At 41.4% G+C, this 16,575-nt stretch overlaps 1 protein-coding gene across 4 annotated transcripts in view; it reads right to left on the reverse strand.

Moving 5' to 3' along the window:
• Positions 1 to 730: 730 nt before the first annotated feature.
• Positions 731 to 16,575, reverse strand: part of runx1t1 (RUNX1 partner transcriptional co-repressor 1) — a 61,890-nt gene continuing 46,045 nt past the window's right edge. The window contains exons 5-11 of one of the 4 annotated variants that reach the window (XM_069696572.1): positions 15,622 to 15,803; positions 11,437 to 11,699; positions 10,738 to 10,826; positions 9,786 to 9,981; positions 8,950 to 9,018; positions 6,167 to 6,357; positions 731 to 5,150 (exon numbers count right to left, since the gene is read on the reverse strand). In XM_069696572.1, the coding sequence (XP_069552673.1) occupies positions 4,815 to 5,150; positions 6,167 to 6,357; positions 8,950 to 9,018; positions 9,786 to 9,981; positions 10,738 to 10,826; positions 11,437 to 11,699; positions 15,622 to 15,803 (1,326 nt within the window). In that variant the 3' untranslated portion in view covers positions 731 to 4,814. Of the gene's footprint in view, positions 5,151 to 6,166; positions 6,400 to 8,949; positions 9,019 to 9,785; positions 9,982 to 10,728; positions 10,827 to 11,436; positions 11,700 to 15,621; positions 15,804 to 16,575 lie in introns of all 4 variants that reach the window. The other 3 variants (XM_069696556.1, XM_069696564.1, XM_069696548.1) reach the window with 3 other exon arrangements.

The raw sequence follows: 16,575 nt of genomic DNA on the forward strand, positions 1-16,575 counted from the left end.
ACAATGCTTCAAATGTGGATGTTGCACTCAGATCTGTTCACGTTTTTCCTTGTCGGACATGCGATGGACAGATACGCACTGACAGGTGTATTCTTTTTAGACTTCCACATTGTACTGTTACATTTGCAAATTCAACACACATCTAGAGATGTAGTTACCTGTCTATGGACTTTAGATACAGTGTTTTATTTGCAGTTGGTATGGCACTTTTTTTCTACATCTACTTTTTAAGTTTTGGGATGCCGCTCTTCGGGCCGTGATGATGCCTCATCGTCGTAAAGAAATGTCAAGGGTACTTTTCCTTGACATTTGCAGTGATTAAGTGTTGGATTACCATGATGTTTGGGGACACAGAATAATCCAAATCTAAAATAGGAGTGGCAGAGATAGCCTAACTTTTAGTTTCTATTGTGGGTGAAGCTCCAAAAATGCATGACCCTGGAGTTCACAGTACATTTCCCACACTGCAACTCAACAGCATCTTCTTTGTGTTCCTAAATGCTGAACTCATTTTAACCAAAGACATCGAGCCTGTAATCCAAGCTTTGTAAAGAAAATGTGAGGTCTTAAATGGACTAACTGCTTTCACTGAGTAGTGGTCCATGTACATGTAAATGTAACATTACCTGTGAAATAAGTGGAGTTTAGTTTTGTGCTGTGGTAATGCTTGTCGGTACTAGTCTTGGATACTGCTGGTGTACTGAAAGAACATAAGTCTTGATTCTCTGGGCAGGAATTAACATATTTATTACACCGTGAAGAGAACAACAATACCAGAATTATACTGCAAAGTTTCACAGACTGACAGACCATAGTTTACAGCCCAAAAAAGAATTAAAATTAAGAAAACAAAAAGAAAAAAAAAGAAAAACAAGAAACCACAGTTCTGACATAGTAGACTGGAAAGCTCTCTAGAGGACACTGACCCTAAGCGATGGACAGACCGCTTAGTGTCAGCCTACCACTAACCTGTGGTTTTCATGTCTCAATTAAGTATTGCACAACAACTTCAAATCATTTGAGCTCCTTTTTTTCCACAATAAATTTTCTCAAGAGAACGGAAAAACCCTCCCACCCCTAAAGTTCAACTCATTCCCCCGGATTAATGCTACGGCCTTCGCTGTTCACTGCTGGCCCCTACATTTCCCCGATGCTTCTTGATATGTAGGAAATTCAAATAACATTTCCCGCTATTGTGAAAAATAGGCATGCCTAAATTCATAGCCTTAATTTTTTTTTTGTTATTTCCTTTTTTTTTATTTTTTTTTTTACAAGCTTTGTTTTTGTTTATCCTCCCCCCAGCTGACAAGTCGACAAGCACTTCAGCATGTCTTCACAACAGAGAAGAAAAGGGTGGAGGGGAAAGAGGGAAGAAAAATTGCAAGAGAAACATTTCTTATCTGTTACCTTAGCTTGTGTCATCGAAATAGGAATCAACAACACTTTTCTTTAAAATCAGCACAATTTTTAAAACCTGTTCAAACAATTCAAACTCTTGATGTACTCTAGAAACGCCACAGGCATAAAGGAACATAACAAAAGTTTTTTTCAGTTTTTTTTTTTCTCATTTCTCTTCATTTATGTTTCATCTATTTATGAGGTCTGCATTGTTACCAAGTAGTGATATGGTTTTGCAGCTGTATGAGCTTCGACTTTGGGTTTTTTATTTTCCTGTTCTCTTGTGCCCATTTGGTTTCGACTAGACCAGTATCAGCGCCGCGACTGATGCTCTTATCGTGCTGTAAGAGGTAGAGTGAGACTTGTTTGCCACCGAGGAATTTGTAGCAAAACACACATAGAGGAGGGAAGAAAGAAAAAAAAAAAAAGAAGAAAAAAATAGAGCTTCTCAAAGAATTATTGAGTGGTAATGTTTGTCTTAGTTGTTTTTTTTTAACCCAGATTTTGCCCTGATAACAATGAAAACATATGTTATTTGTGGTATACCTTTAAATACACTAGTGTTAAAACAGCTTGGCTGTTTCTTTACAGCTTCTGAGAAGTCGCTAGTAGGGTGTCAGACACCTTTTTGGATTGTTTAACCCTTTGAAGTCAAGAATGCAGGTGTGTATTTTAGTTAGACAAGAAGGGAGAGATGAGGAAGTACAGAGGGAGCGAACTGCCCCGAACCTTTGTGGGCCTCCACTTGTTCCTTGAGGTCAGAATTTGTAACGCGCTTCTGTGTAGCACCAAGGTGTTTTAGGGTGAAGAGCCTTTTTGTGTGTGTCGGGGTAAGTGCTCTCTTACTGCGAATGAGAGGTTTGTTTGATTTACACTGAATATTTATAACAAAGCTGCAACTGATTATCCCAAATATGACATGATTTGATATAAATAAGTACAAAACAAACTGCGAAATGGAATTGTTGTGAAAGCCCAGTCTCACATTCACCTCTGTGAATCAAAAACTTTACTGCTTAAAGATGAAATGGGCACTTAACTCAATCTGACATTTGTGTAATGAGAAAATGTACAAAGATAATCAAAAGGTATCTCAAAACGTTCTTCAAAAATGGTTACGGAAGTTATCCGTATTTGTGTTACATTAGTTATTATTGCTCCAGTTTAAATGTAACACTGCTGTGCATGTTCATGATGTTTAATTCACACCTTCTCATTTCACAATGCAAGATGAGTGCTGCTGATCTCCAGAAAGGATTGAAAATAAATTAATGTGATACTGAAGTTGGTTTTGTTCATCAACAAAAACCGGCAGAAATAAATAACCTACATGTCGGAGTGGACAAACCTCTTTTCAAAAATCGTTTAAATCAGGATTTTGGTCCTTGGTGTCAGTCTTTGGCTGTTTTTGGTGTTTTTATGTTTAACTCTTGTGTTAATACTGTGTTACCTGGTGCTTTGCAGTGTTAAAGCTGTCAATCGGAGTCTACACCTCTGCATTTGGAAAGTTAGTTTGTTAGAATAGTTTTTTTTTTTTAACGTATTTTGTACTTTTTTTTTTGGTTGTTTTTCACTTTTTCTAAAAAATAACAAATATTTAACAAACGTTCAGTAATGTGCATGCACTGTCTGTAACTATTAAAACAAAAACAAAAAAAAGACCTTATGGCTGCTTTTCTTAGCATGTCGAGTAGAAAAGGAAATAATTGGGTTTGGTGATTTTACATTTTTCCAACTCCCCCCCCATCCATAGTATGTAAAACCAGATAATGCTAATACTACATACAAAATGGTTGATGAATTATGGCTCTATACCGACAACACAAGTATGCTGAAAAGAAGCATGCCGAAATAACCTCTGTGACAGTGCAAATACATTTATGTATGTCCCTTGTACAAAACATTTAGGTTAGCATTCTGCGCAACATGCTAGTTCTCAGAAAAGATCTGGGTCGGACTCAAGTAGCAGCTCTGAGATATAGCCTGTGTCTTTTCTTGAGGACGAAGGGAAGTGAAACTTATAGAACTACGAGGAATCTACCACTTACACACAGAATAGAAAAGCAGCTTGGAAAAAAGATAACACTTTTTTTTTTTTTTTTTTTTACCTCTTTTTGCACCAGCTAGAGAGAGAGAGAGAGAGAGAGAGAGAGAGAGAGAGAGAGAGAGAGAGAGTTATGAAGGACTCAAGAGTTGTGACCGGTTGAAGTAATATGCATTGTCACAATTGTCCAACACATATACAATAAATAACCATTGGTGACACCACAGGACAGAAGTCATAAACACCATGACATCTACAGAAAACAAAGAAGAACATGAAGAAAGATGAAAATGTTTTTCAAAGTTGAGACGAGGAGGGGAGCGTTTGGGGCGAGTCTCCACACTGTGGGTTTCCAGCTCTTGTGTGGCCCAGCGGCTGCTGTCCAAGTGATTAGACAGTCCTGCCGGTGGGATGATGACTTCACTTCCTGTGTGACGGCTTTTGTGACCCACCGAGCGTGCGTGTGCGAATTGTATTCAGTCCATCCTCCACATGTGCAGTGGGCAAAGTTTTGTACCTTGTCCAAGAATGCTTCCTTTTACATCCTTCGGGGAGACGGGTTAGTATTTCCCAACCCACTGACCTGGATATCATTACAAGTGAGAGGGAAATAACATTGGTTGAACAGCTGGCTCTGCTTGCAATCTGCTGCACATCTGCCCATTTCATGGCGGTCTGTGGGCCAGAGATTCAGTCCATCCCTCTTCCCTTTCCAGGCGGCAAACTTGTTTATTCATCCGTACGTGGGTCTTTCAGGGTATTTAACTCTAATATCTTTCTTTACAAGGAGTATTGATGACGTCAGTCGTTCGGCTAGCTAGTTATGTTCCCTTGGTATGTTGTTTGGTAAAATGTCTGAGGTTGGCTAGTCTCATGTCCCAGGTACAGGAAGGAAATAAGCCTAAATTCAAGGATGAAAAATTAAAAAAAAAAAAAAAAACATTTAAAAAGGGGAGGTCAGATATACTTGTCTTGAGTTCACGGCTATTTCTGATCAGTCTCTTTATATTTACAGGAGAAAATAAGATAAGCTACAATGACAACAACATTAACAACAACAGGTACAACGACAAACACACAACGAGAATAGCAAGTGTAACAATAAAAGTATGTCAATATTTAAATTCATTCATTCAAAACAAAGAATATCTTTGTGTTTCTTTAAAGTCATAGCAAGTCAATATGACCTGATTATGGACCTCCTCCTCCTCTTCCTCCTCTTCCTCCTCCTTCTCCTTCTATGACTACGCTGCAGGATAGACAGAAGCATTGCCATCTCTCTCTGTCAGCCAGGTTATCTTAGCAAGGCAATGCAGACAGTCATGCTGTTTGTAGTGTTGCGGGCTGGCTGCTACAACCTCCGTGGGAGTCTTTAGCGGGGTGTGCCATCAAGGGCAGAGGAGGACGGGGTGCTGGGGGTGGATGAGCGCGGGGTAGCAGCAGGCGGGGTAGCAGCCGGACTCCCGGTCCCGCTGCTCGGGGTGCAGGCGGAGGAGCTGATGGGAGCAGGGGTGTCCGACCCCGGAACGCCTCCCTGCTGCTGGCTGGCCTGCTGCTGCTGCTGCTGCTGCTGCTGGGCCTGGAGGGTCTGACCGCAGACGTGGTGGTGCTTCTCCCAGTCCTTGTGCTGGCAGAAGGAGCCGCAGTACCGCGCCGTGTTGCAGCCGCTGCACGTCTCGCTGGCTTTGCGGCCACAGTTCCAGCAGCTCTGACGGACAGAAAGTGACGACGTCAAACTAACACCAAAAAAATCTCAAAGGCAGCAGGAGTCACAATCAGACACACGGTAGTCCGGTTGAGGTGATGAACGCTAAAACTGTAATTAGGAGCCCCTGCTTATTTGACTTTATGTTTTTCTTCACAACAGAAAGATAATTCTATGTTTATGACAACAAAATGACCCATCAAACAGAGAACTAGCAAATACAATGAGAAGATTAGCAGCAGAAATTGATGCATCAGTCTGCGCGTCGTTAAAACAAGCCTCTGCTTTTACACTTGGCACCTAAACTTAAAACAAAGCCCCAGACAGATCAAAAACCCATCTCTCTATTACACGCAGGGCCTCTGATATATCTTGGAAACCGCAGTGAGAGCATGTCAAGGTGGCTGCATATCCACAGGAAACGGGAGAACAAAGTTATAAACAACCTTTGAAGGTTCTCCTCTCGGGCGCTTCTCTGTCACAAACATCGCCTCTGCAATTAATGTCAGATGTGAGACATATTTCCCTTTCACGTAACAGGTGAAACGCCAAAGTCTCCAATAGTGATTAGATAATGAAAACCCTTTATTTCTTCTCAGCTGAATTGGTAGCACCCATAGAAACATTTTAGCTACCCTTTTGGAAAAAAGAGGACGCAGGCTAGCGAGGGTAATAGGCGCTTGATTGTCCTTGTTTTGCTTTATTTTGCTCTCCCTCACAGTTTCTCATGACTAGAAAATGCCAAATTTAAATCTTTCACTAATCAGCAATATTTTACTTTAAAGAAGAGGCATGATTATTTGCTTTTACTAATATGATGATAAAATACAACAGAACTGTAATTGGAAAAAAAAAAAAAAAAAAGGGTTATTTAGGAGTCACTTGAACAGGTGGCTTCAAAAGCATAGTCAAAGTTATAACAAAGGAAGATGCAGTACCATAGCTACCAAACAAGAAGATCCTAACGACCGCGTTGATGATGTGTTTGAAAGGCTGAGGAGGTCTGTGTTCGTTCCTACCTCGCTCGAGTCCTCCTGTTGGTTGATTATGGAGAGCGCATCCTCGGCCGCTTGGCGCTTGGCCTCGGCTACCGTGCGCTCCATCTTGGCCCGCTCGCTGCTGATCATCTCGTGAGCTTTACGCTCGGCCTCTGACACGGCTTTCTGCAGCTCTGACATTGCCTGCCGCTTCACCTCATTCACCGCCTCTTCTGGAAAGAGTGTGGAGACAGAGGAATTCAAGCCTCCCGCACCTGCAACATAGCGTGCATCATATCACTCTATCGTTGGGGCGCTTTATTCAATGAGTAAACAGTATGTCTATATTTGCATTTTGTTAGGAATACCACAGTTAATATATCTGAATATAAACATCTCTCATACAAAGATGAGGTAAATTAGCAATACAAGTTTGATTCATTATGGTTCGACCATGCCAGCACAGGTAAAGTGGCGTCTCTCTTTGTATTTCCATTGGAATAACAATGTGAGATGAAGATTCTTTGGCACCCATGAATAATAACTGGATCATCTTAAAGTGTGTCTGCCATTGTAAATAACATTTTTCTGACATAAACTGAGAAGTTTAATTCAACAGTAATGCTGTCTAAGTTTGAGCCTTCCGCAGTCCTCAGTGCTAAAGGTGCTTCAGCTGCTAAATCTTTAACACATCTGAAAGATATAAATCATATCTGTTTAAACAAAATCTGGCATAGCTGATAATAATTATGTCATGGCTAAGGAAACTACTGAAGCCATTGTAGTGAGCTCTTAATTTCAGAGAATAACTTTCCTTCGTTTCTGGTTTTACTCTACCAAATTAATTTGAAAATCAAACCAAAATTTTGTAAATCTTGTAGAATATTAGGCACAAGACTCTTCAGTTACTTTCATTAAATTATTCAGGCTGTCAGCAATTCCTATTTATCAACCAGTCACTATAGTGTACCTGCTTCTGGTTACAATCATATGCCTTAAATGTGGCATATTTAATCAGTTAGGTCCTGGAGGGCCAGTTTGTGATGTTTTAATGGACAGCTGAAATGATCGTATTTGAAGATGAGCAAACAAAAACATTTTTTTTTCCAATTGGAAAAAAACAAATATTCTCAACGCAACAGCATGAGCCAATTAATCCCAGGTAACCACTCTTAAAATGTGCTTTTGATCTGGAGCAATGTGTTATTTTATACTTGTTTTGTAGAATGAATAACCTTGCCGTGTGGGTGTTAAGCAGTGGAATTCCAACTGAACGTCAAAGCAAAAGGAGGGCTTTTTGTTTGCTCCCATCAAGCCTGTAACTTGACTAATTGTGTATGCAAATCAGGCAATTTATATTTAAATTATGCATTTCCATTGTGATCCCAGAGGCCCATGCGGTGAGGGGAAGTGGGAAACCGGTAGGGCACCGTGCAAGGTGCTTGAATATTTATCACCAACTGTAAACATTTTGCCCATTTCAAACAGATGTATTCACGGCTGCACTCCATTGTGTTAAAAATCCTATTTTGCCATCCTCCCTGGGTCACATTTAAATCAGTCTCTCCTCAGCCAGAATATAAGTGACTGGAGTGAAAAGGAAAACAGAAATACTGAGAAGAATGCCGATACAAAGTAAAATAGCGAGTCCCATTTATCCTACAGACAAAAGATAAATACAGCTTTATGTCTGACAAATATGCTTCACTTTACTTTGTTTCCTTTGTACACATTACACTTGTATTCCAAACATAAAATCTGTTGTCAATATCAGACCGAATGTGTGCTTTTATGAAGACAGAGACATTTTCTCTCCATTGTGATTAAGCTAAATTTTTAAACCAGGGTGGTTTTGTCTTTAACCTGACTGAAGTCATGGAAATTGCCCTAGTGCCTTGTGATATATGCCTGGTGCATGGAATTGTGATTACACACCAAATGCCTTAGATGGAAGATCGATCAAGGCTGGGGAGGGGAGGGAGAGTGCTGGAGAGCAGGCAGAGTCCCGATGGTGATACTCAATTCAATTTAAATGCATATTACTTGTTCTGAGTATCTCACACATCATGCTTGGTCAAGCAAGGGGACAATTTCTTTTCTCCAAGGGGTTTAAAAGGCAGACATACTGTATCACTGATGGTGAATACGAAGTGGATTCCTCAAGCACTAAACCCTCAGTGAAAAATTTTCTCAGTTTTAGAGGACAGCGATAATGGTGATTGCAGCTGCGCTCATGACTTTGATGTTTGTGTGTTCTAAAAATGTTCTAAAAACTGCTGTTTTTTTGTTTTTAAAACAATAAATTAGTTTTAATACTTGATCTAATCTGGCTCTAAAATTTTCCCTCTCCAATTTTGTTAAGTAGAATAGCCGCTTGTCTGTCGTTATGGGAATAACAAAAGTGCCAAAAGCAAGTAGATACCAAATCTTGCTACTGTAGTTTTAACAGCAAAACCATTGGACCAGCTGTAAAAGCTACTTATGTCCCTATTTGACAGGTGCAATAAAATTGTTATAAGGCCTGACATCATATTTGGAGTGTGATGGTGAAGCTCTTATTTTTCAGCATCCTACTGCATCAGATATACATACATATAAGAGATGCCCGACTCTTCAATGCAAGTATAGAGGTTCCAGAAAGTAGACTACATTGATATGACGGGGCAGACATTGGTTTGAAGGAGCACTACATATCAGCTACCATCTATATGAAAGAGATGGCCTTGTTTTCTTCAAAGCTAAGAGTCTTAAAAACTGCAGAGAGATGAACTAAAAATGGGAGAATGTGTGCGTTTGTGTTATGATCAGAGGCACCACAAGCTCACCAGCTTTCTTCCAGACCTCTTCTGGTACGTAGCCAGACACAGGCCGGTGCAGCAGCTCCCTGTGAATTTCTGTGGAGACGCAAACACAGACATGGTAACCAGAGATCAACCAATGTTTGGACTTTGCGAAAGATTGTCGAACATATCAGCATGTGTAGAACCTGTTGGTTTCTCCTAATGGGACCTCTAAATGGTTGAAAATAAAGATAACCATCCCTTAAAAAAAAAATAAAAAAAAAAAAATGACTGAGATGTAAATTAACTCAGGATTTAATGTGATGGGAATATCCAAGGCTGACTGCCATCACTATAATTATGATAACATTAATTTCTTATGATATGGCCTGGTGTTACCACATACAAATGTAAACATGGTGGGCCAAGAATTGAACCCTGGGGAACTCCATTTTCAACATTAGCCCTTTTTGACATAAAACTGCTTTAAAAATGAAGTAACACCATCACTTTCATATATTGTAATATGGAAACCAACCAAATACAAATATGATAATAATACATTATAAGGCCTTCCAGAACTTCAGATTTAAGACAGCTGAATAAAAAGGACAGATTGCAAGGCAGTTTATATTAGTTAACATCTTAAACTGTGGAGGCAAGTGGATTAAGAAAACAGTTGGAATGAATGTTTCAAACAATTAAACACTATCAATGTTGTCTATATATATATAAACTCATAAAGGAAGAATAAATCAGAGATTCCACTCGAGAACTGAAGATCAGTTGTCTTAAGGATTTAGACTTAAACATACAGATACTAATTTCTTTGCGGCTATGATTTCTAATAATACCTCTGACACATGTATGTGATTCGTTACCTGATGTCGCATTTTCCTGTGATGCGGGGCTCTGTTGCCTTGATTGGCCACTAGCGGCACCCTTCTTCAGCTCTTCAGCATCGCTGTATCGTCGGATCCAGTAGTTGAGCTCCTCGCGGTCGGCCTCTTGGCACCGTCGCAGTACCGTCAGCGAGCGCCTTGTTTTCTCCACCATGTCCATGATACAGTTTAGCAGCTGGGGGTGACAGGGAAGAGACACGGCGCTGAGTTTACACATAGACGGGACGCACGGGTTGATTTAAATTCAGCAAGGCTGTTGTTGTGGAGGTTGAGTTTCTAAATTAAAACTTAACATCTGTCATATTATTTTAGTGCGACATTATTAGTTTCATCTGTGAGGTGGAATGTGGCTGTGGGATAATAGGTGTATGTTTCAAAGACACACTTTCACTGTTATAATGTTGATGAGGTTTGTCAAATCACACCTCTCCAGAAGGCTTTATTTCCTCACGTATATTGGTGGGATTAGTTGATAAACGTTTGACTGCATACCAACAACAATAAGGTGAAACAGCACATGCAGGAAGTAACAGATTGCAGCTTTATATAAATTAACAACACTATCTTCATTGTATTCTTGTTACATTGCAGGGTAACACATTTACATGCAAGCATGCACATACACATCTTATTCAATATAAAACACACTGGCTATTAGTCTTAATATGCATGTAATAATAGCGTTTTCTTTTGATTGAACTTGTAACATTTTTAAATAGTCCAAAACAGACAAACACAAAGTAAAAGTGACTCTTCTTTTGTATACAGTAGTAAATAAAGTTCTCTTACAGGATGCTAAAGTATCTGCATTGTAACAAAGAAATGTAATGGATCATCATTTAATATGAAATGGTAAGATTGATTGTCTCCGTTACTTAAAGAGACAGAACTGGAGAGTATAGTAATAAAAAAATGTTATTACTTTTCTTACATGGTCAAGGTGCTTCCACTCCTCAGCCCATTCTCTGTCTGTCAGCCTGTGGTCAATCACTTCCTCCTGCCTGGTCCCTGCATGCATACCTGCGAGACAAACAGAAAGATAAACAAAGAGCAAGTCAGTATGACACAGAGGATCGATCGGTGTATTACTACTCCATCATTCCCTTGCACTCCCTTTCATTTATCCTTCATTTGGTCCCTGTGTGACACTCTCTCTCTCTCTCTCCTCCTCCTCCCCCACTCATGCTTTTCTTTGCTGTCTTGATATCTCTCTCCGTCCCCGAGGGCAGGACTCAAATGACTGAGCTTCCAGTCCAGTAAACATCCATCACAAGGCGAGACATGGTAAATGTCTCTCCTATTTTTAGTAAAGAGCCAAAGTCATCATTACAGCCTCATCGGCTCTCGCTCTATGCAGAAAAATGCATTTACAACTAAACTGTGCCTAAAAGTCCCGCTACAGAGTGCTCATACATCTCAGTGTCAAACTTGTATCAGCCATTAGCTTCCCGTGGTCTCCGCTTTATGTATTTTCTCTCTGAGGCTGTGGTATGATCTTGTGGTCAGAGAGACTGTTTGTCATTATTGTTTTAGAGCTATATAAGGAACTGAAAAGCCTGATAAATTATGTGAAATAATATAACTGTTGTGATTACTTTTGGAGATAAAATCTCCTTTAGTGTGTCCTTACCAATAGGCCGGGGTCTCTCCCGAACCTCCCGATGATTGGAGGCGGGGTGTCTGTAGGTGTCACGGTAGTGATGGGCGATGGCCATGTCGTCTAGCCTGAAGTGCTGTGGAGGGAGCGGGCCGGGGTGAGGCAGGCCGTTGGGTTGGTATGAGAGCCCATTGGATGGGCTGAAACGCTGGGCGGGGCTTATGGTGCAGGGCCGTTTGCTCGGGTGAACATCTGGGTGCAGGGTGCCATCGCGCTCGAAGCCGTTCTCTTTGGTTCTGGGTGGTGACAGAGACAGATGAGGTGTGAGTCTGTATTGAATTTTCATTGAATCTAGCACGGCACTGTGAGCTGAAACAATGTTTCTTGCAGCAAGGTGAATTACTAGTAATTTCATTTTTTCTTGATAGAAATCATCTCCTTTTATAAGACACCTTAAACCAGTGACACTGCTTTGGGTAAAAGTAGATAATTATTTCCCTCTACTGGCATATTTTTTATTTGCTGCAAGTAAAATACGATTTCAAGACAGAATATGAGACACCGTATGACTGAAGTTTTACTGTTGTTACCACTCTTGAATGTTCTTTCTACCGTGACAGCCAGGCAGAAACCAAAAGACCTCTAAAGGGCACAATAGATCAGCAGAAAAGGAAATAAAAGGGGATGGAAGGAGCACACAGGTATAAATTGGTGTGATGATTATATATCACACCTGTTTTGTAAAAATGAGTGATTGTGTTTGTTAAAGTTATTTCATACTAGAACCATATCAGCACAAGAAGTGGTCCTCCCTCTCGAGCTATTGTAAAGGTATTCATCTAACCCCCTACCAGATAAAGTAATTGCCACAAAGCTGCTTTTTCTGGACTCACCTTGGAGTTCTTCCATTGAAGACACGTCCATTCATTGCTACACATGCACACAACTAAAGCTCGAACGCATGTGTTCACACAAATTACACACACACATGCATACATACTCACACAAGTAGTTTCCAGGGGATCAGTTGGATTTTTGTAAGCCTGCTTCTAAAGATTAATGTGGCCAGGTGTGATTGTGTGTGTGAAAATCCTTGCACATGTGTCTCTATATCCCTTTGTGTGTGTGTGTGTGTGTGTGTGTGTGTGTGTGTGTGTGTGTGTGTGTGTGTGTGTGTCTGCAATCCCCCAGTTTCCTCTCTTGCTCTCTCTCTCTCTCTCTCTCTCTCTCTCTCTCTCTCTCTCTCTCTCTCTCTCTCTCTCTCTCTCCCTCTCTCTCTCTCTCTCTCTCTCTCTCTCTCTCTCTCCATTTCTCTCTCTCCCCATCTCTCTCTCTCTCTCTCTCCCCATCTCTCTCTCCGATGAACAGATTGAACTTCTTAATGAGCTTTTTTTATGGGCTGCTAATGCTCATCCACAGCTCTCCATATGCTCTTTCCTTCCATCCGTCCATCTCTCCTTGTCCCTCGACTCATCCCCCCCCCACACACACACACACACACACACACACACACTCTTCTCCCCAGTCTTCCTGCTGCAACACTGTTTATATCTACAGGAACTACAGTGTACACATGCACACACGTTCACATGCCAATTCCTGGACCTGTTTTTTCTCATGACAAACAAACAATATGTCAATAATAGAGAGATTGGATTCACATTGTCTCTATACTAATGTGGTTAAAAAGCAAGACTTTCATACAAATACGCAAAATACTGATGGAGAATATTTAGCTCAGCTGTCTTCTACTCCTTGTTGTTTTACAGATTTAACATGGGCTCTAGGTCACATTAAAATGTTTCAAGAGTTGTTGCTCCTTCGCTGGTCTGGAAGACTTGCACTTATCAAAACAAGGCAAACGGATCTGAATTAACCAATTACAGAGTGAGAACAGTAGTTGTTTTTTTTTAAAGAGAAGCTCAGAGGAATAATGCAACAGTGTAATTATGTTGCATGCTGTTGAGGGAATGAATATTCTGAAAATATGCTGAATTGAAATGAATTTACAATGCAAGCCGTTACCAGTGTAGGTACCAGCAATGTTGCACTCTCAGCCATTATTTAAATGGTGGCTTGTGTTAGAGACTTTACGGTATACACTATAAAATATGTCTTATGTTTCTCATATGCATAATGTGCTATGATATTCCTGGTCTGGTTTCTGCAGGCCATGGTATTAATCAGGATGCATTGATAGTGCATTGTTGTCTGTAATTAAGGATTCCCATTCAAATTCCAATATTCTGACACTGGCTCCAGTGTGTGGGAATGCAGAGCAGAGGTAAGCAGAAAGCAGAGGTGCTTAGCCAGCCATATTGGTGCTAGAGCCTCATCTGTATGTGTTATCAGCCCATCTCCCTAGGTACACACACACACACACACACACACACACACACACACACACACACACACACACACACACACACACACACACACACACACACACACACACACACACACACACACACACACACACACACACACACTCAGGCCCAAACACTTACAGAAATGCACATACATGAAGCATACTTTCACACTGGATAGAGAATCATGCGCACACACATTCACACACAGAGACAGCGTTTTCTCACTGAATACAGATTCATACTTACTTTTTTTTTTCTCTCTCCATATATTCCCTTTTACATTTACATGCACACCTTTTCCCCAAAGCCCACTCCCCTATGCACCAGACGGCCTGCAAATATGCAGGTATTACAGAAAAAGTATGCCTATCCGACTGTTGGGGGAAAGAGAGGTGAGAATTATTAATATCACATTCAGCATTTTTGTCCCTCAGCAAATATAAAATGTACATTTTCCTTTCCCTGCCCGTGTTAAAAATGTTATACCCCCAGGGCTCTTTTTTTTGTTGTATTCTTTGAAAAGACAATGCATACATTGTGCTTGAAGCACTGGCACAAACAAACAACAAAACACGAATGTTCACAAGCTTGTCTTCAATCTAGACATACAGGAGATTCTGATGTTATTTTTTATTCATATTGCACCTCTATTACATAAAATTTCATTTGCTGGGGAATGAGCTCGAGTCTTAAACATACACACACACACACACACACACACACACACACACACACACACACACACACACACACACACACACACACACACACACACACACACACACACACACACACACACACACACACACACACACACACACACACACACACACACACACCATCAGTCTGGACGGATTTTGTGCTTGTTTCTGTTTCCTGCTTTGGGGGGAGATTGTTGGATTGGGGGAGATACACTGTGTGTTCCTGGAAGGAACGTCTGGATGCTTGTCCATTAGAGCAGGAAACAGGGAGTCATTACCAAAGTCTGTGACAATAAATGGATATAGTGATTTGGCTCAGGTTGAATTGATGCTGAGAGAGACACGCTCACACTCACACATACTCTTTACTTGTGCACCCAAGCAAGCATGGAAGTAAATGGTATTAAAATTATACAAAGTGGAAGGATTTCATACATTCACTGACACATCTGCACTTTTCTGTCCTCATGATGTATGTGTGTGTGTGTGTGTGTGTGTGTGTGTGTGTGTGTGTGTGTGTGTGTGTGTGTGTGTGTGTGTGTGTGTGTGTGTGTGTGTGTGTGTGTGTGTGTGAAGCTAGGTCTACTTTCCCCATCTCTTCCTCTTCCTCAGTTCTGGCCCATTAAGAGCAGAAGCCAGGAGCTGAGATGTCCAACAGAGCACATCATGAGGCCCAGTGGTGCACTGACAGACACTTCCCATACATACATTTACACATCACACTATTTCCTAGCATTGGCTCAGCCTGTGTATGTGTTGTAATGTAAGGGCTTGTGGGGATGGGGGCAGCCCCCCCCCCCCCCCCCCCCCCCCCCCCCCCCCCCCCCCCCCCCCCCCCCCCCCCCCCCCCCCCCCCCCCCCCCCCCCCCCCCCCCCCCCCCCCCCCCCCCCCCCCCCCCCCCCCCCCCCCCCCCCCCCCCCCCCCCCCCCCCCCCCCCCCCCCCCCCCCCTCAAAGGGATTTATGCATGAGATCAAATAATAGAGAGAAAAAATAAGCCTGAGCTGTTTTTTTTTTTTTTTTTTTAATGTATTCATAAACTCTTCATTCTGACTGATTCTTTTAATTGTATTAACAATTCTAACCCAATTAAAGAGTCACTAAATACAAAATTCCCAGAGTAATGTTAGGATTTTCTGATGGACCCACCTGTCTGGGGTCCTTCTCTTGCCGTTTTCATTGACGTCCAGCAGGAGTTCGGAGGAGTCCACAGGGGAGGTGGTGCTGGTGTCCAGGAGTAGCTGCTCATGCTGGGCCAGGTACTGAGCTGGGTTCTGCTTGGCCAGCCGGGCACAGTGCAGCAGCTCCCTCTGAAGTAGCGGCAGGTTGGCCTGCAGAAAGAAACATCACTGAATTATGAGAGGAAATACTCGGCAACACTGACAACCGTTTGTTGTTTGTTGGGTGCTGGTAGTGATGGGCATTTCAAGCAGAAATACTGATCAATATTTGCTGGGAACTAGCCGTCTATTATTTGAAGAAGCCACCGCAAACGTATAGAAAGAGAGAGAGACGGACTCACTGACGCTGTAAACTCGGGTTCAACAAATGCCATCGAACTATGAAAAACCTTGACTTTGGACTCAGGACAAAGCTGATGAGAAGGAGGTTTTTATCTGTCATCTTTGAGTTGAGGCCCCTGCACATCCAACTTTAAACTTACTTTGCCTGGTGACAAAGCTCACAGCTATTGATTATTGATTAGTGAATGGACTGTCTGCTTGGTGCTTGGCTTTCAAATGATTATGCATAGTGTGGTAGAATTATGATACTCTAGCTTTACCTGGCAGAGTTTGCGGTACACCTTGTTTGCATTTAGTTTTTTTGAAGGAGGTTCACTTAGAAGCTTTTGACGGCTGTAGTTGTCTTTGCATGTTCCTGCTGTTTGTAGCATCTAATCTCACTGCGCCACACACGTTCTGCTGCAGCCATCTTCTCCTTACATGATACCAAAAAAACATAATAGAATGCAAATCTGCCTGGTTATTAAAGTCACCTTAAAAGTAATCTGAAAAGAGGAAATATTTAGTTGAAATATTCAAGTTGTATTCACTGCTTTGAGCAAACTTATCACAGGTTATTGATGTTTTATGTTGTTAAAAA

This window comes from Brachyistius frenatus, unplaced genomic scaffold (genome assembly GCF_029030835.1).
Source record: "Brachyistius frenatus isolate BFR_SWC_R1_liver_20210118 unplaced genomic scaffold, ASM2903083v1 Contig_2, whole genome shotgun sequence".
Lineage (NCBI taxonomy): Eukaryota > Metazoa > Chordata > Actinopteri > Embiotocidae > Brachyistius > Brachyistius frenatus.